Source organism: Monodelphis domestica, chromosome 1 (genome assembly GCF_027887165.1).
Source record: "Monodelphis domestica isolate mMonDom1 chromosome 1, mMonDom1.pri, whole genome shotgun sequence".
Taxonomy (NCBI): Eukaryota; Metazoa; Chordata; class Mammalia; order Didelphimorphia; family Didelphidae; genus Monodelphis; species Monodelphis domestica.
The window spans coordinates 524271494-524297739 of NC_077227.1; the positions used below are offsets into that span (position 1 = coordinate 524271494).

Below are 26246 nucleotides of genomic sequence, written 5' to 3' on the forward strand. Positions count from 1 at the left end.
TTTTTGAAATTAGCCTGTTCATCACTTCTTCTGGAACAGTCGTATTCCATCATGATTATATACCATAATTAATTTAGCCTTCCTCTAATTGTTGAACATCCCCATAATTTCCACTTTTTTGTCACCACAAAGAAAACTGCTATGAATATTTTGAAACATGCGGATTTTCCTTTTTCTTTGATCTCCTTGGGAAACAGACTCGGCAATATGATTGTTGAGTCTAAGCTTATGGACAGTTTTATAACACTCTGAGTGTAATTCCAAATTGATCTCCAAAGTGGCTGAATCACAGCATTAGGGTCCCCATTTGTCCACAACCTAGTCAACACTTGTCATTTTGCCTTTTTGTCATGTTAGCCAGTCTGATGGGTATGAAGTGATCTGAGTTTTGGTTTGCATTTCTTTAATGAGCAGTGATTTGGAGCATCTCTTCATATACTTACATATGGCTTTGATTTCTTCATCTAAAAATTGTCTATTCATATGTTTTGCCCATTTATCAAATGGGAGGATGGATCTTATAAATTTCAGAAAGGTTTGATGTATATTTTAGATATGAGGCCTCTATCTGAGAGACCATCTATAAAAATTTCCCCGAGTTTTCAGCTTTCCTTCTAATCTTGGCAGCATTTGTTTTATTTGTATAAAAACTTTTCAACTTAATGTACTCAACTTTATCTATTCTGCATTTTTCACAATGCTCTCCATTCTCTTCTTGCCTCATAAATTCCTCTCCTATCTATAAATCTGTTTGGTAGTTCTGATTTACTTATGATATCTGTTTTTATGTCTAGATCATGTGTATATGGTATGTTGGTCTATATCTAGTTTTTTCCAAACTAGCTTCCAGTTTTTCCAGCAATTTTAACCAAATATTGATTTCTTATTCCCCAAACTTGGATCTATGCTTTTGTCAAATATAACTAATATTTTATTCTTGTGTGTTGTGTGTCTGTTCTGTCACTGATCTACTTTTCTATTTTTTATACGGTACTAGATAATTTTCATAAATATTGCTTTGTAATACAATTTAAAATCTGGTAGTATTAGACTTTCTTCCTTTGGATTAAAAAAATAATAATTCTTTTAACTGTGGGTATAGAAACACAGAAGAAAAACATATGATTGATCTCATGGTTTGATGAATATATGATTGAGGATGTTGACTTTGAACAATCACTCTATTGCAAATATTTATAATATGAAAATAGCTTTTGAATAATGACACATGTAAGACCCAGTGGAATTGCTCATCACATCTGGGAGGGGGGACGGAGGAGAGGAGGGAAAGAATTGGGAAAATATTCTAAATTAATCAATTAAAAAATTAAAAATAATTATTTTGATATTATTTATCTTTTGTTCTTCCAAATTGATTTTGTTAATTTTTTTTCTCTAAGGAAATAAAATAATTTTTTGGTAATGTAATTGGAATGGTATCAAATAAATAGATTATGGAGGGAGGATTGTCATTTTAAATATTTCTCCAATTACTTAGATATAACTTTATTTTTATAAAAAGTACTTCATAAAATGTTTGGGTTTGCTTTGGCAGGTATATTCCAGGATTTTATCATTATTATATAAAAATGCTAATGGTATTTTATATCTTGCCACTTTGCTAAAATTGATAGTTGCAACTAACTTTTTAGTTGAATCTCTAGAATTTCCCCCATATAATCATCATGTTGTCCATAAACAGATAGTTTTATTACGTCTTGGCCCATTCTAATTCCTTCTATTTCTAGCATTTCTTCTTTATTTAACCCTTATCTTCTGTCTTAAAATCAATAAAATATTGGTTCCAAGTCTTAAGAGCCATAAGGGCTAGGCAGTGGGGGTTAAATGACTTACCCAAATCACACAGCAAGGAAGTGTCTGGGGCCATATTTGAACCCAGAGACCTCCCATTTCTAAGCCTAGTGCTCTATCCACTGAACCACCTAGCTGTCGCCTATTGCTCACATTTCTAATACCATGTTAAATAATGCTGGTGATAATGGGCAACCTTGTTTCATTCCTCACCTAACTGGGAACCTTTCTATCCTCTCCCCATTATAAAAATACTTGCTGATGATTTTAGATAGATACTTTATGTCATTTTAGGGGGAAAATCTATTCCAATGCTTTCCAATGTTTTTAATTGGAATGTGTTGTATTTTGTCAGAAACTTTTTCTGTATCTATTGATATATAATCAAATAGTTTATTATTACTTTTGTTATTGATATTATCAGTTAGGTTAATAATTTTCCTTATATTAAACTATCTTTGCATTCCTGATATAAATGTGATTTGGTCAAATGTTTCCTCCTAGCTAATATTTTATTTAGGATTTTTGCATCCATATTCATTAATGAGATTGGTGTACAGTTTTCAATTTTCTTTCTCTGTTTTTGCTCTATCAGTTAGCTCCATATTTGTTGCATAAAAGGGGTTTGGTAAAATTCCTTCTTTACCTATTATTCAGATAATTTGTTTAATATTGGAATTGATTGATTCTTAAATATTTGGTGGAATTCACTTGTATATTCATCTGATCCTTGTGCTTTTTTTCTTAGGAAGTTCATTTATAACTTGTTCGATTTCTTTTTCTAAAATAGGTTTATTAGGGTAGTGGCCTTAGCAGTACCATATCTTAAACAGTGATCATCAAGACATTATGGCACCTGCTAAGAAATAGAAGGGGGATCAATGGAATAGACTTGGTAAATCACCTCAGCAAGTTAGTGTTTGATAAACCCAAAGCCTAGCTTTTGGGGAAAAAACCCACTATTTGACAAAAACAGCTCAGAAAATCGGGAAAACAGTATGGGGAAAATTAGGTTTAGATCAACATCTCATACCCTATATCAAGATAAATTCAAAATGGATAAATGATTTAAATATAAAGAGGGAAATTATAATAAAATTCAGTAAACATAGAAGAGCATACCTGTCACATCTTTGGGAAAGGAAAGAATTTAAGACAAATCCACATTAGAAGATATAAAATGAATAATTTTGATTATATTAAATTAAAAAGGTTTTGTACAAATCAAACCAAACCAATGCAACCAAAATTAGAAGAGAAGCAACAAACTGGGGGGAAATTTAAAAAATTTTTAAAATTCCTGACAAAGGTCTAATTTCTCAGATTTATAAGGGGAACTAAGTCAAATGTACAATAAATCAAGGCATCCCCCAATTGACAAATAGTCAAGTGATATGAATAGGCAGTTTCCAAATAAAGAAATAAAAACTATCAATAATCATTTGAACAGATTTTCTAAATCCCTCCTCATTAGAGAAATGCAAATCAAAACAACTCTTGTGTTACCACCTCACATCTAGCAGATTGGCTAATAACAATAAAGGAAAATAATAAATATTGGAGGAGGATATGGCAAAATTGGGGCACTAATACATTGCTGGTAAAGTTGTAATTTGATCCAACCATTCTGGAACGCAATTTAGAATTATGCCCAAAGGGCTTTAAAAGAATGCATGCCCTTTCATCCAGCAATATCACTGTTTGTATCCCAAAGAGATAATTAAAAAGGGCATTACAAAAATATCCATTGATGCTCTCTTTATGGTGGCAAAAAAAAAAATTGGAAAATGAGGGGGTATCCCTCTATAGAGGAATGGCTAAACAAATTGAGGTATGTAATGGTGATGGAATACTATTGTACAGGAAGGAACAATAAAGTGCTTGATTTCTATAAGAACTGGAAAGATCCCCATGTACTGATGCAGAGTGAAATGAGCAAAACCCCTGCTTCCTTTGTATCAACTAAAGCATAGTATATTCTGCTTTAGTCCTTTATTTTTACTCTTATGTGTCTCTCATTTTTAAGTATTTAACAACATATTGTCAAGTTGGTTTTTGCTATCCGTTCTCATTTGATGTCATAATTACTGATTGTAAAGTTCCCTCCCTTCTGTTTTTCCTTACTGTTTGTCCTTTCTCTTTTTTTCCATACCCCTCTACAAATGTCCAGTTTCTTCTCTCTACTACCTCTCCAATTCATCTCCCTTCTTTGAGATCTTCCCTTTTTCTCTCCCTTTGCTCTCCTAGTTCAAACCGTCCCATCTTTCAAAGGATCCCTTCCTTGTCCATCCCCACTTCCCATTTAGTTCTTCTCTCCACTCTTTCCAAAAGTCCCTTCCATATCCCCCCAATCTTGCCCTCACATTCCCTACCCTACCCTCCATTTCTTTTTTAAATTAATTAAATTAATAATTTAGATTATTTTTCCATGGTTACATGATTCATGTTCTTTCCCTCACCCTCCTCCCTTCCCCCTCTTGCCTCCCTTAGCCAACGAGCAATTCAAGTGGGTTTTTCATGTATTATTGATCAAAAGCTATTTCCATATTAGTAATATTTGCACTAGGCTGATCATTTAGAGTCTGCATCCCCAACCATTTCCCTATCAACCCATATGATCAAGCAGTTGTTTTTCTTCTGCGTTTCTACTCACACAGTTCTTTCTCTGGATGTAGATAGGGTTCTTTTTCATAAGTTCCTCTGGGTTCTCCTAGATCATTGCATTGCTGCTAGTAGAAAAGTCTATTACATGCAATTGTGCCACAGTGTATCAGTCTTTGTGTACAATGTTCTGGTTCTGCTTTTTTCCCTCTGAGGTCTTTCCAGTTCACATAGAAATGCCCCAGTTCATTCCTTTTAGCATATTAGTATTCCATCACCATCAGATACCACAATTTCTTCAGCCATTCCCCAAATGATTAACACCCCCTCATTTTCCTTTTTTTTTTTTGCTGCTTCAAAGAGCACAGCTATAAATATTTTTGTGCACATATTTTTCCCTATTTTCTCTTTGGAGTACAAACCCAGCAGTTCTTACCCTCCATTTCTTGATGGGTTTCTTTTTAGGTACCCTCCCTTTTCTTATCCCCTGGCCTTCCTTTCTTTTATCCTACCCTTACTTCTATTAATCCTTCAGCTATATTCTATGTAGTCTTACTCTCTCCCTTATCATATCCCTTTTCCATTCTATTTCTCTGTATGTTCTGAAGATTTTTACCCTTCTAGTTGTGTATATTTTCTCCTTTACCCAGATCTGATGAGAATAGGATTTTCCACTCCATCCTCTCCTTCTCTGCTGCAGTTCTTCTACTTATTCCTCTTTTTAAATGAGATCCATTTTACCACTTCCTGGTCTATTTTATTACTTTGGTTCATTCCATCTATATATACCCTTTCAAAATATCCTGGTAGAACTATTGAACTAATAAATTAGACTAGGAACTGGTTGGGGGTAGGGGGAAATAGATAGTATTGGTTAATTTGATCAAAGTACCCAGGTAATGATGTCACTCTTTTCTTTTCTAACCCTTATCTTCCACCTTAGAACCAATACTATGGATTGATTCTAAGGAGGAGGAAGGAGCAGTAAGGACTGGGAAATGGAGATTAAGTGTCTTGCCCAGGGTCTCACAGCTAAAAAGTATAGATCAGAATTTTTACTGGCTTCTGGGTTTTTCCCTAAGAATAGTTGAAACTCCTTTAGTTTGTTAAACGTCCATTTTTTTAACTTTGTATAATTATGCTCAACTTTTCTGATGATGTTTTTCTTGGTTGTGAAACCAGTTTCTTTGCTCACCCTTCATTCTCTTAATGTCACAGTTTCTAAGTCTTGGATTATCACAGTACTCCAATCATTTTTCTTGTTGCTTATAGTATTTTCTTCTTAAGCTGGGTACTATGAAACTTTGCAATGATGTTCCTATGCTTTTTAATCTTTCGATCTCTTTGAGATTCTATTTTTATTATTATTATTCAATTTCTATTTTGCCCTTTGCTTCTAGAATTTCTGGGCAGTTTTCCTTTGTGATTTCCTAGAGTATGGTTCTAAATTCTTTTTTTTTCCCCTTTCTGGGAATTCAACAATTCTTCTATTGTCTCTCCTTGATCTATTTTCCAACTCACTCGTTTTTGTGATACAATGTGTCATATTCTCTCCTATTATTTCACTCTATTGATTTTCCTTTATTATTTTTTGTTGTTGTAAGAAGTCTAGCTTCTCCTTATCCAGTTCTAGTTAATAAATTATTCTCTTCCATGAGTTTCTGTATTTCCCTCCATCTGAGTGGTCTTTCTTTTATGATTTTCTTGCATTGATCTTATTTTTTCCCTTAATTTTTCCTCAACCTCATTTAAACTTGTTTCCATTTGTTGTATTTCTTTGATGTTTTTGAAGTAAGTGTTTTTACTTTACTGTGCTCTGAGTTTGAACCCTGGTCTTCTTTGTCCCCATAATAGCTATCAGTAGTTGAGTTCTTTGTCCTGTGTGTGTGTGTGTGTGTGTGTGTGTGTGTGTGTTTGGTTTTTTTTTTGTTTGTTTTGGGTTTTTTTTTTAGCAGCCAGGCCAATAAACTTAATTATTAGCTTTATGCTGGTGTCGCAGGATTCCTAGGGTGCTGAGGAATAGTGCCCCAGGTTTCAGGATTTTTTGCATGTGATTGTAATTCCCTGGGCCCTATTTAGTTATTTTAGTTTCTACAGTTCAGGATCTTACATAATTCCCATTCCCCTACTCAAACCCCAGTCCGTGATTGACTTCAGGTGCACCAACCAGAGGCCAGGGGCAGTTCTGCAACTTTTTGGGAGTGATCACAGCCATCAGGACCTCAGCACCCTAACAACCACTCTCACCCATGTGCCTTTTTTCCTCTTCTCTGGGATAGAGCAGATGACTGGTCTGAGTTCTCTGGGCCCCTAAAAGCTCTCATTGGTTAGCAGTGAGAAATCAGGGCCTGGAACCCTGTAGACCTTCAATGTCCACTCCTTCCACCCACAGTGGTAGGCCAGTGGAAGATCTCCAGAATCAAGGTCACAGTTAACACAGTTGCTCCCAGGGACTTGCATTTGGCTATTCCAGCAGTATCCTTTCAGAGGCCAGCTCAGGGTTCTGCACATAAGGTGAGCTTGCAGATCCTGTCTCCAGGGGCTACTTTGTTGATTCCAAGTTGTTTGTTCTGGCCCTGCCCATGGGGGTAAGGCCAAGAAGTCTGAAACCTTACTCCCTAGCAATCTCTGACTATTCAGTATCACTTGTAACTCCTGTCTGTTTTTGTCACTTTTAGCATTGATTCTGTGGAGTTATTTTTGACTGTAGGGAGTATTAGGAGGGGTAGGAAGCATCCCACAATCCCTCTCATAAATTTTCTTACATTACCTTTTTTCTTACAGGTTATACACAAACACTTTTACTTGAAAAGAGTTGAGATCATGGCCCAATGTGAGGAATGGATTGCAGACATACAACAGTACAGCAGTGACAAACGGGTAGGCAGGACCATGTCTCACCATGCAGCAGCTTTGAAGGTAAGTGGAACCAGTCCTTATTTCCTGAATAGTGGGAATCCTGTGGTCAGTGTGAGGCTGTTTTAGTAGAATTAGCAAAATTTAGTCATCGTTCATCATTTTTCAGTTGTTTCTAACTCTTACTGAGGCCTTTTGGAGCTTTCTCAGCAGAAATGCTGGAGTGGTTTGCCATTTTCTTCAGCTCATTTTACAGATGTGGAAACTAAAGCAAACAGGATTAAGTGACTTGCCCAGGGTCACATAGCTAGTAAGTGTCTTGAGACTGGATTTGAATTCAGGAAAGATGAGCGGAGGCCACTTAGCTTCCACATGAAGCTATCCTTGATTCCAATAGGAAAAGGAAGCTGGAAAGAAAAAATATTTAAAATTAAGTCATCTATACTATTGACTACCCTCTACAGAAAAGGGACAACAGTTCTGCCAATGAATTCACTTCAAATGTAGTTTTCTCAAACTTGAGTCTGTGAACAAAAATTTTTTTGAGTCAGAAACACTCAGTCTCTAACATGGTCATAATTACTATGTTTTGGCATCTTCCATTCTACTTATAGCCATTCTGAGGACCCCTCTTCTTAAAGAAAAATTTCCTTTCACCTCTGGTACTCCCTTGATCTTGTCACTCTTTTTCTCTTCTCATTTCTAAACTTTCATTGCCCAATTTCTAGGAGAGGTAGCCTCTATACGTGAAGTTTTTAAGACCTATCTATTCTCTTCTTTACTTCTCTCATAACAATAATGTTTTTCTTGAACTCACCATCCTTTCTTTTCTGTTTTCCACTGCCTTCACCCTAGTCCAATCCCTCATCATCTCATACTTGGGCTATCATTATTCTAGTCTCTTTGCTTCTGTCAAGGGTTAAAAAAAATTAACCTCTTTGTTATATTTAAATTTGCCTCATAACATCAGGATTTATCTAATAAAGTAGTGATCCATTCCTTGGAAGAGTAAGGGGTAAAATATTAAAGGGTTGAACTAAATTTATTAAGAGTGTGTTCACCAGAAATTGTTACTCAAGTCAGAATGACTTTTTATGATAGTTTATTTACAAAAGGAGAAAGAGTGACAGTAAGGAAATCAGAGCATAGACATTTATTCCGGCCTGGTCTGAACCAGTAGGGCTTCAGAGGCCCTAGCAAAGGGGGCCCAGAGGTAAATTAAACAAGGGTTTTAGCCATGAGGCCTCCTCCAAATTGAGGGGCCTCTCCGGAGGCTAGTACCTCCAGTACAAGCCAGGGAAAAGGAGTCAGCCTTTTTCACTCACCCATGTGGTAGTTCTAAGGGAAAATTGAAGAGCAGTCTGAGGTCCCAAGCCAGAGCACCTCCAGGATCAAGTTGAAGGTGACATACCATGTCAAAGGAAGTTCTTGCCACTTTTAAAAACCTTTCCTTTTGCCACTTCCTGCTCCTTCCTTCCATTACCTGGACCAATTTCAGCTTTTAGCTTTGCTTAGGACTGCCTAGGGGACAGTCAGTTGATTCTGATTCGTCAACCACTTCCACATACAAATGGTTCGCAGACCTCCCCATACTTAAGGATAAGTGTGGTGTATATATGCTTTTGATGATTAAATCTAAAAATGGTCAGGGGAGAGTTTATCCCATATTCACAGAAGTTCTATTCAAGAATATTTAAAGGTCAGCAAGTCCCTGCTGATAACAGCTAAGCACACATTACCAGAGATTATGTCCTGGTTTACATTCCCAGTGGCTTACAAGCATCTCCTATTTACTGGGAGGGGAGGGAGAGAAGGAGAGTCATTATAAAAATGAGGAAACTTAAGCTCAAAATTCATATCATCTCAATTACTCAGTATGATATTTGTTATAAAATATAACATTATATATATATAAATGAAAAATATAACAAAGTTAAACTTATTTAAAATATTGTTTTGCCTATGTCATTCTCCTGCCCCTGATTGGAGAAAAAGTAATAATGCTATATTGTTTTAGTCACAAGACTGCCAGAAACAATTTACTTATTCATCATTATACTATACTCACATCATTTCCTCCAGAGAAAGATATCCACACTGGCATGGCTTCCACATGCCCTCAGACATACTACCTTAAATCTTCTTGGAATAGAAAGATATAAAATTTTTGAATAAAGAATATTCCAAAACAAGTTACTACTTAGTTTATTTGATGACCACCACCCTTTTTCTCCCCTCTTCCCCCAATATTCTCTGGAGTAAAACAAGGTCCCTTCTTCCTTAGCTCTGATGATAAGTTAAGGGAGACTGCCTATAGATAGCCCTGTGGCTTCTGGGGTTAGGGAAGACAATGATCCATAAACTGTACAGTTTAGGTAACACCTTTAATCCATTTCCCTAAGAAAGACTTGTTCCTCAACCTTGTTTACCTTCAAACCAAGAAATGTGGAAGGGTGTTTGGTTTTTTTAAGACCAGAGAAATATTTTTAATATTCTCAATTATGCTAATAAGAACATTTAAAATGTGCTTCCATACCCCAGAACTTCAGTGTTTACCCCATTGTAAATAAAATATCCATACTCTTCAGCCTGATCCTAGACTATCCCTCTATTTCCAATTCCAAACAAACTGTATTAATTAGAAAAACAGGCCTTGGCTTATTCCTTTGACCTCAGCTTTTCTCTCCTCTTTGTAGTTTTATTCCAGCCATTATAACCCACATTCACTGTTCTCTGAAATGCTATAACTGTAACAGATGTCTGTTAATGTATGCTAATTGGTATTATCATGCATCTAATCACACACAATAAATGTATGTTGATTTTGAAAATAAATTATAGGAAATCTTTAAGTGATGATGCCATGAAGCACCCAGTGCTTGTGATATTCGTGGATAATCTCCCCTTTGCTCAAAAACTAGAATATTACTTTAGTCAGCCTAGGGAACTATCTATGAGGAACAGAAATCTCTTCAACCACTACTAAATAGTACATTTCAGAACTCATTCACTTTAGTCAAAACATTTCCTCCTTGATTTGGTTTTTATTCATCTCAGAAATGTATTATTCTTAACATTTGACCAAGTACATAATAATTGGATTTTCTTTATCAGCAGAATTTGTTTAGGCAACCAGGTGGTATAGTGGCTAGAGCCCCAATTCCAGTCAGACTGGCATTCAAATCCATATTCAAAACACTATATGACCCTGGGCAAGTCATTTAATTGTAACCTTCCTCAGTTTCCCTGCCTGTTAAATGTAATAATAGACCTATCTCCTAGATTGTTGTGAGGATTAAATGAGATAATATTTGTTTCATAAAGCACTGTGCCTGGTTCAGAGTAGGTGCTCATAAGTGCCCAGTCCTTTCCCTTTTATGTAAATGGAATTTTCTTCCCACTATGCTTCCCAAATGATGTGCAATACTAAAAGCTCTTTTTGCCCCTCTGTTTAGCGCCACACTGCACAACTTCGAGAAGAGCTTCTAAAACTCCCCTGTCCAGATGGCTTGGACCCGGAGGCTGACGACTCCTCAGCAATGTGCAGTGCCGCAGCAGGCTCCGAGGAGGCTGCATTGCATGACCAGGTTACCCCCAGCAGCAGTAAAGAGCTCCACAGTGATTTCCAGTTATGAGCTGCTCTGACATGGGCTTAATAAGGCTTTGAAGCACAAGCCAAATATGTCAATATTTGTATGTAAGAAGCTAATAATTATGTCATAGGTAATGGAACTGAAACTATACTATGCCCTTAAGGATATACAGTTTAATTCAAGATGATCTTTTATTTACCTGTACAAGAGTGTAAACTTTTTTGTGCTTTTATTTTTCAATTGTGAGAACCACTGATTGGTATGTTCAAAAAATTTGTGTATACAAGAAATGGATAAATCACTGCTATATAAGGGAAACTACCTTAGGAAAGAATGTTTACTGAATGTTTATTATTTTTTTTTACTTGTAGAGTGAGGGCAGTTGTAACAAAGAATATATATTGGTCATTCTTACAGCTACTATTTAAAGTCAACAACTTTTCACTGAATTTGATAGATTCTATGTTTGGCCATACCTTAATGCACACAAGTTTGATTTCCGAAGACCTATATACTTCAATAAAAGTTAAATGGACATGCTCCCTCTTTTATGATTTACTGGTACATTTTTTAAAATAATAAATCTGCCATGAACTACAATATAGCTGGAACCTTGCACTTGTATGGATGAATTTATTACATTCAACGTATTTAATTTTATGCTTACTAATTCTAAAAATGCAGAAAAATAAATGGACATGATTTTATCTCATGCCAGCATTTGGGCCTCTGGATTGCATCCATTCTTTGAGGTGAAATATGTAAAAAGTAATGATCAATTTTAAACATCCATCATAACTGACTCCTTACAAAGGGCTAGGCTAAAGGGCAAAGGGCTCTTCTTAACTGGACTGTCTGGTTTTTACTAAAGTCACATGTATGTATTGAGAATATAGAGAGCAGAGAGGGTGTGCCCCTCTGGTGCTATTACAGTGTATTCTGTACCTAGAGTATAGATTCATTTTCATGCAAATGCTTAGAGCCAAATAAATAAAATATTAGGTGGATTAGTATATGTCTTGTTTCTAAAATTACATGCCACTCTATAAACTTTGGATTCTACAGAGTACTGGAGAAATGTATTTAGGAACGAAGGGGAGGAGGGACACCTTATGGGAAATGCACACTTTTTTAGGCATGAAGATAAAGGGTTCCGGACCTGAGCTGCATTTTTATTACAATAAAGAAAAAACCCTAAGATTAAACTAATTTATAGATCATTAAAAATGTTTTATGCAAAAAGTTAAGACCTACATGATCTGTGAGCCTGTGTTCAGATGCAACATTCTTAATGGGTCATCATTGCTTTGGGCAAAACAAGGGGAGTATTCTCATAAAGCTAAATCTAGAACTAGAGTTGGAGAAATAGATCTGTACTTCTGTATGTGACATGCCTCCTGCATTAAAAGTCTCCATGGACCACATATTCCCAGAAACAACAGTTGAAGTCAGTGTTTCTGCTGTATTTTCGGGCCTGAAAGTGAGTAATGAGGTAGGTCTAGAAGTCTATACATCATGCACAGAACTAAGTCAACATAGTAACCATGCTACTATTGCTTGTGGCATCAAAGGGTCGTGGAAGCCTGTATTAGATTCTAGACAGAACCTCACAGGGCACCTCACCTTTTGTTGATGGGGAAGCTGAAGTGTAGAAAGGATCTAGAAAGTGGAAAGGCTGGGATTTGAACCCAGGTCTTCTGACTCCAAATCCTCTCGTCGTTGTTGTCCTTTTGGTGGGAGTGAGTGTAATGAGGGCTAGGTTCTCACTTTTTATTTCGACCTAGGCTTAATGATCAACATAGTTATTATTGACATAGATAATGTGGGGTGTGGTTTTCTCATAGTCACGTAGCCATTATGTAGTAGAGGAAAGATGGACTTTCCTCAACCACCCTCACACATCCCCCTTCCCCACACACACACATGCTGCCAGCTACCTGATATTATAAAATTTAGTTATACAACAGAAATATAGAAAGTAATTTCAGAATGTAAATAAGAGATTTGCATTCCAGATTCTTAAGATTCTAAATGTTTTGTGTGATGATGAGGACACCTTCCAGACTTTTTTAAGGGGATGTGATACTTGCTTGGTTTCTGACCTAGGGGCACATTTATGTCAGTTCAGAAACCAACATGATCAGAAACAAAAAACAAAGATGCCGTGTTTTTGTTTAGAACTTTGGGGAGGAGTGGCTAGGTGGCACAGTGGATAGAATGGCAGTCAAGACAACCTGGGTTCATATCTTGTCTCCGACACATCCTAAGTGTAACCCAAGCCAAGTGATCTAGCCCTTCCTGCTCTCTTGTCTTAGAGTTGATACTAAAACAGAAGGTAAGAATTGAGGGGGGGGGGGTACTTTGGAGAATTGGTAGAATTTACTTTCTCTAGAAATCATAGGCAATAATGGCTTAGTCTTCAGAACAGGCATATTTCTATCTATAATGCAATTCCTCCAATTTCATAGACTCTTCACACATTAGAACATAGGGACAAATTACAAATTCTAGTCCACCTTCCAGAAACAGGCTTGCTGACACAAGATTTGTTTCATTGATTTTTTTTTTCAGGAGTTTGTTGCTGTTCAGTTATGTCTGACTCTTCAGGACCTCATGAACCAAATTGTCCATGAGGTTTTCTTGGTAAAAGATGCTGGAGTGGCTCACCATTTTCTTCTCCAGTGGATTAAGGCAAATAGGTTAAGTGTTTTGTCCAGGGTTACCCAACAAGTGAGTATCTGAGGGTAGATTTGAACCCAGGTCTTCCTTATTGCAAGTCCAGGGCTTTATCCATTGAGCCACCTACCTGCCTCTTCAGAAACTTACTGTATAGTAGATCTGATTTATGCTCAACAGGAATTGCAGTGGCAACTTATGCCATTGAAATAGTTATCAACACTGAGTCCTAGGCAGACAGACCAACATTCATTGCATTCATTTTAGACAAGTAAATGGGCATGATACATTTCAAGGTACACAAAGCAGGGAGTAGAGCTATTCTAGAGAAGGAGAGCTATTTGTGCCTTAATTCCAAAGAGGAGGCAAATTCTGAGTCTGTGCAGAAAAAGAGGGCATTTATTCAAACAGCAGTTTATTCAACACTAGGCACTTGGTGCTGGGCAATAAAACCATCCTCACTCTCCAGTACTCCCAATGTATTGGAGGACATAACATTGCAAATAAGAAGAGCAAGGCAGGGGATGTGGGACATAACCAGGAGAGGGAAGGTGATGGCATTGATAGGGAAAGACTTCTTAAAGAAGTTTTTTAAGGAAATTTTATCTGGAACTTGAAGGAAAATTGGAGATGAAGAAAAAGAAAGAAAGAGGAAGATGAGCCAGATTATGAAGAGCTTTGAACTCCAGCAGATTTTATCATTGCTCCCAAAATTAGTTGGTGAATCAGTTCAGTTGGTCAAATAAGGTTTGGGCTTACCTTGTATGTTAGGAAAAATCACTTTAATAGCTGAATAGAGGAGAGACTAGAGTTGGGAGATTTGTGAGACTGACCCATTAGCAGGTTACTGAAGTCCAGGGATGAGATGATGAGGACTTACTTATACCACAACAATAGAAGTGTCGGGACAGAAGGAGTGTATCCAAGGATGTTGTGACAAAGACTTGACAGAACTCGGCAACAGTGGATACAGGAAGTATGAGAGTGAGGAATTAAGGATGCTCCCTCAGTTGTGAACTCAGTATACTGCAAAAATGGGGATGCCCTCAATAGTAAAACTTAGAACTTGTTAGAGAAAAATAGTACGTTTTGCACTTTTTTACTTTAAGATGTCTACAGGACTTTTATACAACCTGAATCCTAGCTCTCCACTGTTTAACTTGATAATCTCAGCTCCCCTGGATATAATTCCATCTCTGTCCTGTCCCTCAGATATCTTAGATATGCAATAGACATCTTTATATCCAAAACAATACTCATCTTTTCCCTTAAACATTTCCTCCCCACCCCAACCTTCCCTATTACTGTGGAAATCATACCATCCTCCCAGTACCTCAGGCTTGTAACCTTAGAGTCTACCTGGATTCCTCCCCAATATGTGGCCAAGGCCCATCAATTTCACCTTTGCAACATTTCCAAAACATGCCTTGGGAAAGGGAGCCAAAATAGTGGCTTAGTAGCAATGAAAGCTAGAACTGCTGTGAGAATCCTCACAATCCAACCTTAATATGATGCCTTAACACAACTGGAGCCACAGAACCAACAAAGAAAGGGAATGAGGTAACTGTCCTGTGGAAAACAACTTGAAAAATGGGCAGAGAGGATTTATTTCATGGGGTGAAGAGGGGAACTAGAAGTCAAGACTACGCCCAAAGGAGTATAGGCCACCCACCTCCCACCTACTGCACTAGGTTCTGAACCTGGGCACAAGCCATCCTCAAGATCCTGAGACCCTGCCTAAGCCAAAGGCAGAGTACCCCATATCTACCTCTTAAAGTCCCAAGCCCTGGCATAAACATGCAGTGAGGTCCCAAAGTCCTAGCTCACTTAACTAGTTCTAGTGTTTGGCCCATCCAAAGGGGAAAACCTGTGGGGAAGCTCCTCACCCCAGAGCAAAGTAGCTCACAGTGCTCTGAGTCCTGCAAGCCATTAGCAGTTTCTAGAGGAGACTGCATCAGTAGCTTTCAGATCTCTCAGTCCACAGGCCTTTATACTACCTTGGAAGAACTGAAACTTATGGAAAACCAGAACTAAAGCCAAGAGTAGCACTAAGGAAAAACTGATGTTCAAAGAGAGTGCCCCCTCTATCATAATAACAGCTCACCATTTAGATATAAGTAAAAGTTTAAAAAGGAAAAAAGGCTGGGAAAATGATCAAACAACAAAAGAAATACCTAACCATAGAAAGTTTTTATGGAGAAAAGATCAAGACACATTCAGTAGGGATCAGTGAGAACAAAGCAACCATATGCAAAACTTCAAAGAAAAATGTGAATTGGTCTCCGGCTCTGTAAGAGCTCAAAAAGGAATTCAAAAATCAAATAAGAGGTGGAAGAAAAATAGGGAAATGAAAATAGCTTAAAAAGCAAAATCAGTCTAGAAAAAGAGACACATATCTAATGAATAAAAAAGTTCCACAAAAAGTAGAATGGACCAAATGGAAAATGAGGACCAAAAGGTCATGGAAGAAAATCATTAAAAATTATAACTGGGAATAGACGCTAATGACTTCATGAGACATTAAGAAATAATAAAACAAAAACAAAAGAATGGAAAAAATATAAAATATCTCATTGAAAAAACAACTCACCTGGAAGTCGATCCAGGAGAGACAATCTAGGATTTATTGACTACCTGAATATTGTGCTGAGGGGATCTCATCCCCTCCCCCTCCTGAGTAGCCTAGCTGGTCCATCAACATATTTCAAATATTAGAGTTATGTTTGAATGTGCTGTACGTCAATATAAGAGAGGGGGCAGGTTTGCTTGGGCTTCTTGGACAGACACGGGGCTGGAGAGATAGGTGAAGGAGAGAAAGATTAGGGGAAATGTGGTTGGAGAACTTAGAGTAAGAAAGATTTTAAACTATGCTGATCTACCTTTTCTATTAATGAACTTTATAAAATTAATAACTGGGTAGATATATTAATTTTCACTTATTATAAAATCATGATTAAAAAAACTAGACATATTGCAAGAAATTATCAAAGAAAACTGCCCTGATATTCTTGAACAAAAGGGTAAAATAGAAATTGAAAAAAATCCAGATCACCTCCTACAATAAATTCCTAAATAACAACTCCCAGGAATATTTTAGCCAAATTAAAGAATTCCCAGGCCATGGAAAAAAATCTGTAAGCAGCCAGAAAGAAACAATTCAAATATTATGGAATCCCAGTCAGGATCACACAGGATGGCAGCTTCTACATTGAAGGATTGATTAGAAGGCAAGGGAACTGAGTTTACACACAAGAACCAACTACCCATCAAAACTGACTATATTCCCAAGCATTTCTGATGAAAAGACCAGACTTAAATAGAAAATATGATGTCCAGATACAAAATTCAAAAGAAGTGTAAAAAGGTAAATATGAAAGAGGAAAATTTAAGGGCTTCAATAAAGATGAATTGTTTATACATGGAACAATATTTGTAACTATTAAAATTTTCATCATTATAGTAATTAGAAGTATACATAGAGGATGTTTAGGATGATATGCAAAAAAAATTAAGGGGTAAAAAAGGTATGTACTGAGAGAAACTGAAAGAGGTAAAATGGGATAAATTATATTGCACAATGAGGCATGGTGTGGTGAGGGGGACAATATTACAGTGGAGGGGGTGATGAGGATGATGATGGGCAATACTTAAACCTTACTGTTATCAGGATTGATTCAGAGAGGGAATAACAGCCAGATTCATTGGGATATAGATTCCTTAAATCCATCTTAGAAAAAGAAATTCAACAAGCCATCAATGAACTCCTTAAGAAAAAATCCTTAGGACCAGATAGATTCACAAGTGAATTCTATTGAATATTTAAAGAATAATTAATCTTGATATTATATAAACTATTTGGCAAAATAAGCAAAGGACCCCTACCAAATTCTTTTTAATGACACAAATATGGTGCTGATACCCAAGTCATATGAAATTTAGATGAACTCCACCCTACTTATTCTTCAGAATTTTAGCCATCAGGAATGTATACACCCCCACTTAATGATTTAGTATGGGGGAGGAAGGTCTATGACCTACATGTGCTAGCAAGTGACAAATCAGAAACAACCAACTACCCCCCTGGACAATCTAGAGCCAAGTTTAAGCCACCATTGGTACATGTAAGGCACAGGAAGTGATGCAAGGAATTGCCTTTAAATTTTGTGGTCACTTCCTGTGAGGGGGATCTTCGCCTTGGAACTTGACTGTGGTGGAACTCAAGCTTGAGATCTGAGACTGCTTCCCTTTGGTCCCACGTGGTGAGTGAAAAGGCTGACTCCCTTTCCTTGGTTTTTTCTGGAGAGGCCCCTCATCTTGGAGGAGGCCTTTTGACTGAAATCTGTGTTAAATGTAATCCTCTGCCCCGCCCTTCCTTTCTGGGACCTCTGAATTCCTGCCTGGTTCAGACCAGGCTGGAGCAGCTATCTCTACCTCTCTTTCTCTCTCTCATTTCCTTAATTTCTTCCCTCTATTTCTAAATAAATTACCATAAAAGCCATTCTGACTTGAGTAATTCATTGGGATTTAGTAATTAAATCCCTGGCAACCAACTCGAATTATATTCAGTCCAACCATAATTTTTACCCCTTTTACAGTCAGGAAGACCAAAATAAGAGAGAGAAAAATACATACCAATTTCCTTAATGAACATAGATGCAAAAATTTCAAATAAAATACTAACAAAGAGACTAAGGCAAGTTATCACAAGGATTATCCACTATGGCCTGGTGGGATTTATGCCAGGAATGCAAAGCTGATTTACAATTAGAAAAACTAAAAACATAATTGACCATATTGATAACCAAACTAACAGAAACCACATGATTATCTCAATAGATGCAGAAAAAGCCTGAAGGGAGGAGGTGACTCTTAAAGGGCCAGACTTAAAATCATTTTTTCCTTTGCAAAAGGCTTTTCACTATACAAGAAGGCAAAGAAATTATTACTTGCCATGGGTTATCTAGCCTTGATTGGAAATTTCTTTTATATGGTTTACAACTTATTTTTTGTCAAGATACCAGATTATATTTATTTTTTGCTTAACATCTATGAAAGTTTTCAATGGCTGAAGATTAGGGTAGATCACTTGATTTCATTCATTTCCATGTATGCTGGAGCATTATTCTTCTTAATCCAATTATACTGTTGCCTGAAAAAAGGTGTGCATCTAATTTATGAGAAAAAAGCAAGACAATGAAGTGGCAGTGATGATTTTAGCCACGAGGGAGGAGATGTCACAACTAAAGCAAATGATTAAGCAACTGACTGAGGAAAAACAAAGTTGCAAAGATATTAATACACAACAAGACATACCTAAAAATAACAGTGTAGCTAAGCAAGAAAAGCCTAATGGGGCTGAAGGGGGAATACCAATATTGCCACTAAGAGATCAAACAAGTCTACAACCAGACAGTGGTATAATTCATTAAATTCATTAAAATTCATTAAATTCATTAAAATACATAAGCCATTTACAGCAGGAGATCTTGAGAGTCTGGGGGGAAAAGGATGCCTTCCTGGTTTTCAGAACCTGTGAGATGTTTGAAAGAATTTAAAAGACCAATTAGGCTTTATGATCCAAATTTCCAGGACACTGAAATTCTTCTCTCAGAATTATTTTTAAAAAGGGAAAAGGAACAATTTATTGATGAAACTAGAAACAATCCAAATTTAACATCATGGCCAGCGGAAGAAACAGACTTAGAGTTATCTAATAATGCAAATCAGCATTATCTAAAATAGGCCAAATAAGATCTATTAGAGGCAATGAAAAGTTTTTCAAAAAGACCAGATACTTGGGGACAATTTGAGAAATTGAGACAGGAGAGTGGGGAACATCCATCAAAGTTCCTTGATAGGGTGATTGAAATAGCAGAGGAAGTGCTTGGATTTGAAAATTTTAATGAACAAAATTTCCAACACATAAGGAGACAATTTGTGAAAGGCAGTATTACACCCTTTAGATCATATTTTAAACTTCAATGCCCTGACTGGGAAACACTAAGTCTGGAAGATTTAAGAAAAACTTCAGCTTAGATATTCACAGGTCATAAAGAAAACCTAGAGGAAAAGGATGAAATAATAAAAGATCTTAAAACCAAACTCAAGGAGGCAAATAGCACAAGAAAACATAAAGAAATTGAAGAAATAAAAAATATACCCACTCTGCAGTCATACAAGCCCACAAGAAATTACACACAAAACAATCAAATGAGAAATGTACTCAAATGTTTCCTATGTGGGAAAATGGGTCACTTGGTTCAAGACTGCTATTTAAAGGCACAATTAGTCCAAGCTAACAATAAAAAGAGATTCTGGAAAAGCAACATAAAGTATAGCAGCAACAATACACAAACAAATACAAAATGTTGCAATTGTAATTACAAGAGTTCATTGCAAGCCCCAGATTTAGAAACCATGGAGAGATACATCCAACAAGGAGCAAAGTCTTGTTATTTGCAAGTAGTTTCAGGAACTGCGAGGCAAAGTCAATTATGAACCAGGTGCATGGGATAGCATCAAAAAGGAAAAATGGGAAAGGAAATGGGCAAAATGAAAAGGAAGGAGACTGCATGCAAATAGAGTTTGGGGGTCCAAAAGCACAAAATAAAACTAAAGAGCAGAAAGAAGAAGAAATCCAATTAGATAATGATGAAACAGATTTGAGAGAAAAATTTTGGAACAGTGGAACAAGATACAAAGAAAGGGGAAGGAACAGATCTGGAAACAGTCTGTAATACACAAACCTTAAACTTATTAGGGCCTTATAACTTAAAAAGCAAAGAACATGAAAGATTAGATCCAAGCAACAGTGAATTACAACATGTCTCAGCATATGACAAAAGTAACTTAGCGGAAAGGAAAAAAATATACTTTAGAAACTGAAATTATAGAACAAATAGCAAAACCAAAAACAGAACCATATGAGACACAAATAGTAGAGGGTTCTAAAGATTCTAAACAAACTGCAAATGAATTAATTGAAGCACATAAGCAAACAACAGAATGGTCCAAGAGGGAGGAAAATGCAATAACAGAGAACATTCAAAGTAGCAAACCTGCTGGAGACAATGACACTGAAAGCAGGGATGATATTACAAAAGAACATACCAATGACATAATAGAAATGTCAACCTTAAATTGTTATGTGTGATATGGAAATCACTTTAAAAGACTGATATATATTAATTTAAGGTCGCCAAGGAATTCAGCTATGTAATTCCTAAATGAAAACTCAAGTCAGCAGTCAACCTTTTATGGGGTTTTTAATTACAAACAGGAGGAAAAAAGGTATGAGAGAGAGAGAGAGAGAGAGAGAGAGAGAGAGAGAAGAGAGGAGAGAAGAGAATAGGGCTTAAATACCCCCTCTGCTTAGGCTGGGCCAAAGGCCCAAGCCCTTAGATAGCTGAGGCAAAGAAAAGAGATCAGTCCCTATCACTCACGTGACCAAAATGGAGAAACAGTCTCAGGAGCCTCCACCTCCAGCCTCCTTCAGAGCAAGCCCTCCTCTCAGACCTCTCCAGGAGCTCTCCTCCCAGGACCTCTCTCCTCTCAGACTCCTCCAGAGCAAAAACCTCTCAGAGCCAAACCTCCCAGAGCCAAAACCTCCTCCTCAGGCCCCGCTATCTTTAAGGAAACCACCTAAGTCCCCTCCCCTCAGTTCTCACATCTACCAATCACTGTCGATGTCTCCCCTGTGCCAATGGTGGCTCTAGCTTAACCCAGGACTGCCCAGAGGTCTGTTTCCTTTGCACATGTCTGTTGAAGGTCATATTCTCAAATAATTAAATCTTGATCTTTGCTGCAGCCCTTCCTAAATTCTGTTACTCTGAGTAGGGTGGAGATTGTAAGTTCCAAGACCTGGTTCTGTCATTCCAAGTATCTCTATTGTATCAATTCTAAAATCAATCATGACTCAAAGAACTTCCTGTTCTATGCTTAAGCATAGGTCAAAGCCCTTTCCATTGTTTAGCAAAAGGTTTCTGTCCTAAAGTAGTCTTAAGTAGGGAGGAGAGGGATCCTCCCATGCCAAGGAGTTTTACATTCCAATAGAGTTCTTACTATCAGTAGGAAATTTGTCAAGTATGAAATTTCCCAATGGGGAAATTTCCAACATTCATAAGTCTAAGAAATTTTAAGGTTTACATATGTCAAAGAATTCCAACCAATAGCAACTGCACAAGAAAAAGCAAACAGAAATATTATCACACCCTCCTTAAGTCTCCATGATAATGCAATTCTATTGCAAATTGATGATGGATTGCAAAATGAATGTTCAAAGCAACAAGAGAAGTCTGTAACTGAAGGACAAAATTGGGATATAATAGCAGATCCACAGGAAGGAACAAACACACAAGAACCAAATTTATCAACACATAACACATACTACTGGGCAAGAGCTAGCAAAAGACTTGGGGAATATAGAAATTGCCAAGCAAGAGTCAGAACAAGACATGAATCACACAGAACAACTATATACAATGATGTTTGACTTAGAAAGCAAGGAAGACCAAGAATCTTATGAATATGTCAAACTTTACAATCAAGATCACAAAGCTTTACAAGAGTGGGAGACAGATGATTACGTTAACAACTCAGTTCATGAACAAATGATCCTGTCAGATGAGTTAGTTCAGGGCACAGAAAATACAAAATCATTAGAAGAAATTATGGCGGCATTGGGAATCAAGAAGTATCAATAACTTTATGGAAAGTTTGAGGTTGAGGAAGAAGACATTGAATTAGGAGTAGAACAAAATTATATACCTGATAGAAAACAGAGGAAGAAGCAAACAACGTAATGATCCTATCACACCTTCCTTTCTCTAACTTAGAACTTCTCACAAACCAGATTGTCAATTAACAATATATATATATATATATATATATATATATATATATATATATATATATATATATATAAGCTTTACAAACAAGAATAGCAGAGTTGCACAAAATGGGTTTGATACAACAAACAATACCCCTGGATTACCATTTGCACAACATCAAACCAGGAGACAAAGTATACTTAAAAATTTTCAAAAGAAAATTGACTACAGACATAAAATGAACTGGACCACAAGAAGTATTGCTTACTACCCCTACAGCTATAAAAATTGCAGGGAATGACTCATGGTTCTACTGTTCCACATAAAACCAGAAAAATTCAATACCACCGTAACAGACATAGAAGATGAAGATAGCTACACAAAAGATAGTGCTGTGAAATGAAAATGAGAAATTAAAACAAAAACTGATTAACCAAAAAAGTATACATTTCTGCATGGCAAGTCCAAAAATTTTAAAAAGGCTGAATCTGCACTCTGAGCCCATCCATCACCTCTCTAACAGGAAGTGGGATGCATGTTTCCTGGAACCAGGAAGACTTGAATCCAAATCTAGCCTCAGATACTTGCTTTGGTTTCTGGGCAAGTCGTTTGACCTCTGTCTGCCTTAGTTTCCTCAACTGTAACATGGGACTAATAATAGCATCAATCTTCTGCCTTTATGGTTATTGAGAGGAACAAATGAGATAAAGTCTTTGCACAGTGCCTGGTGCCCTGGAGTTTAACAAATGCTTGTTCCCTTCTCTTGATGAGACTTACTAAATCAAAGTTGTCTTTTTTTGGTCATTGTTATTGTATACATTTTTCTCCTGGTGCTGCTCAGGTCACTATGCATTAGTTTATAGTATTCTTGTTGTTGTTGTAAACAATCTCATTAATAAACTGCCACTCCAAAGTGCCTCAGGCCTGGGTGGCCATGATCTGTGCTCTTGGTGAAGCTCATTGAGGAGCAGACAGATGTGAGACAGAAAACCTGGCTCAGCCATGGTCTTTTCTGGCTTCTAATTCCTTTCCTCTGAATTCTGCCCATCTTGCCCTGCTCCCCTACTTTCTTCAGACCCCGCTGGATGTGAAATTTCTGCTGAGTTCTCTGGCTTTTTCTCTGCTAGGTTGCTCTGCCTTTTCATTTCAACTAGGAGCATATAGTAGATGGGGAACAAAGGATAAAGCCTGAGGACACATTAACCTTTAATGTCATATCAAATGAATCAAGTTACTGGCATTTAATCATGGACGTAAATCTTATACTGCATGTCAGCATAAATGGTAAGAAATTCATGCAAGTAACTTAATTAGTTTTAGACCACTAAATAAAGAGTTTCTAAGGTCTAGAATGGGGGTGTAGAGAGAAACTGGAACAAGAGAGAGATCTGGTTTCTCTCAGAATAACCCTGGATCCATTACCCAAGAAAATATCTCTAATAGAACTTGCCATTGTCACGAGGTCTTGGGACAGAGTCTTCTTGAGCTGTGCTTAGCTTAGTGTAGAATTAGACAACTCCCACTCCAAGAGAATTTGTTCACCTTCATTATGGACAAAAAGAAAAGACTATCTGAACTCTTGAGATACAAACCAAAGCGAGTGACCAACTCCTTCCTCTAGCAAGGAAGAAGCTGGAGACCACAAACGTTCTTCTTCATCTCCTTCCTGCACCCTACGTATTGAGATTTGAGGGAAAGCACAAGTCCAAAAATACATCTTCCCTCCTACCCCAATTATTTGGCTTAATAAAGCCCAGGCTATATTAAAGAGGGAAAGGTAAGAAGAAGACATTATTGATGTTCCAGGTCTCTATATTAAATGCATCAAAAAGATCTCTAATGGGGGATAATCATGCCATCAAAAGCTGTTGAGAGAGTACTAATTACTAGAGAGCAGTATGCCTATTGTTTCATCTTTATAAAATCTTAAAGACAATAATTTACATGCATTCAGAGTATCCTTGATGGAAAAAAAGGAATTAATTGAGCTTTCCCAAGTAATTCTCTATAGCAGATCAAATCATTATAAGCATAACTTTGACTGAAAGATTCAAAGAATGCAAGATCCTGTTATGTTTATTCATGAATTAGGGTTGAAGCATTATCTACAGTGACCTCCCTATGTAATCTATGTGACTTTTCCCCATAAAAGTATAAGAACCTGTTCTTGAGATTTGATTGGTCCAGGGAACTAAGGTTTGAACCCTTGATGGAACTTTCTTATGAACTAAGGACAAAAGGAAGAATGTCAGCCCACAAGAAGTAAGAGCTGTAAGATGGGGTCTCCTTTTTATCTCATACTGCATTTGTCTCAAGTCTGATCTCTAACTTCCTTAAGGATGAGTGGCACCCACCCTCTACTCAACAATGAACATTTTTTTAAAACCCTTACCTTCCATCTTAGAATCAGTACTATGTATTGGTTCTAAGGCAGAAGAACGGGGAGGCCTAGGCACTGGGGGCTAAGTGACTTGCCCAGGGTCACACAGCGAAGAAGTGTCTGAGGCCAGATTTGAACCCAGGATGCCCCATCTCTAGGCATGGCTCTCAATCCACTGAGCCATCCAACTGCCCTGCTACAATGAACATTCCTAAACTTGGCCATGGCCTTCAGCCCCAGTGGCTCTGAATTCCTATAGTTCATCCTAACCCTGTTCCCAATTCTATCTTCCTCATTCCCATCCCCCTCAACCTTCCCACAAAAACTTTCAACCTAACTCCACTCAGCCCTTCAGCTGTGTCCTCTAGAATGTCTGTTCCATAGGCAACCACCTTCCCATTCATCTGAAATCTTTTCCCCACCTGCTCCTTCCATCTACTCACTGCTACTGAAACTTGGCCCCCACCCTCCAATGACACAGCCTCCTGTACTTCAACTCATTCTAAATTCAGAGACAAGGGGATTGGAATACTCCTTACTCTCTGTGGCCAAGTTCTCCTCCAATCGCCTTCATTCATTAACATCTTTCTTTGAAGTTCATGGTATTCACCTCTACCACCCAGTTAAAATCCTGGCAGCTGTTATCTCCAGATCCCCAAGTCATTCCCCTTCCTCCCTTATCGGGTTAGATACTTGGCTCACAGTTTTTCTCTCTTCCCCAAATCCTACCTTTCCACAAGAAGAATTCAACACCCATGAACTATCCTTCCAGTACCCTAATCCCTTAGTTCATTAACTTACAGCCACACACAATGATGATTATATACTTTTTTTCTGGGTTATACATGTATTATCATGCAAAACATTTTTCCATATTATTCATCTTTATAAGCAAATAATCTTATAGAACCAAAACAATAAACAAGTGAAAAATCATGTGTTTTCATCTGCATTTCTGTTCCAACAGTCCTTTCTCAGGAGGTGGATGGCATTCTTTTTCACAAGTCCCTTAGAATTATCCTGGGTTTTTGTATTGTTGGTAGCAAAATCTGCCACACTGAATCATTCCACAATATTGCAGTTCCTGTGTACAATGTTCTCCTGGTTCTGTTTGTTTCACTCTGCTTCAGTTCACGTAGGTCTTTCTAGCTCTTTCTGAAGTCATCCTGTTCATCATTCCTTATAGAGGGTTATATTCTTGATCTTGCTATCTCTCAAAAATGTACCACCTTTATGTTCAAGAATTCTGAAATCTCCTTATCCAACTCTGCTCTCTCTGCCTTTCCTTAAACACCCTTACTCTTAATTTTCACCACGACCTCCAATCCTATGACCACTCATTTCTCTTCCAGGCTTTCTCCTGTGCACTCTGTAGTCTCCTCATTTTGACCTTTTGGTAAACCAAAGTAAGCAATTTGACTCAACTCAACGCTGTATTATTAAGTCCAGCCAAGTCTCAACTTTGGATCACTTACATCATTCACTGCCTTAGCTCCTACA

General features: G+C 37.3%; 1 protein-coding gene across 17 annotated transcripts in view; it reads left to right on the forward strand.

Moving 5' to 3' along the window:
- Window positions 1-11872, forward strand: part of BIRC6 (baculoviral IAP repeat containing 6) — a 286722-nt gene extending 274850 nt beyond the window's left edge. For all 17 annotated transcript variants that reach the window (XM_007476045.3, XM_007476050.3, XM_007476047.3 and 14 more), the window contains 2 exons: window positions 7198-7332; window positions 10725-11872. In XM_007476045.3, the coding sequence (XP_007476107.1) occupies window positions 7198-7332; window positions 10725-10904 (315 nt within the window). In that variant the 3' untranslated portion in view covers window positions 10905-11872. The remainder of the gene's footprint in view (window positions 1-7197; window positions 7333-10724) is intronic.
- Window positions 11873-26246: the final 14374 nt, after the last annotated feature.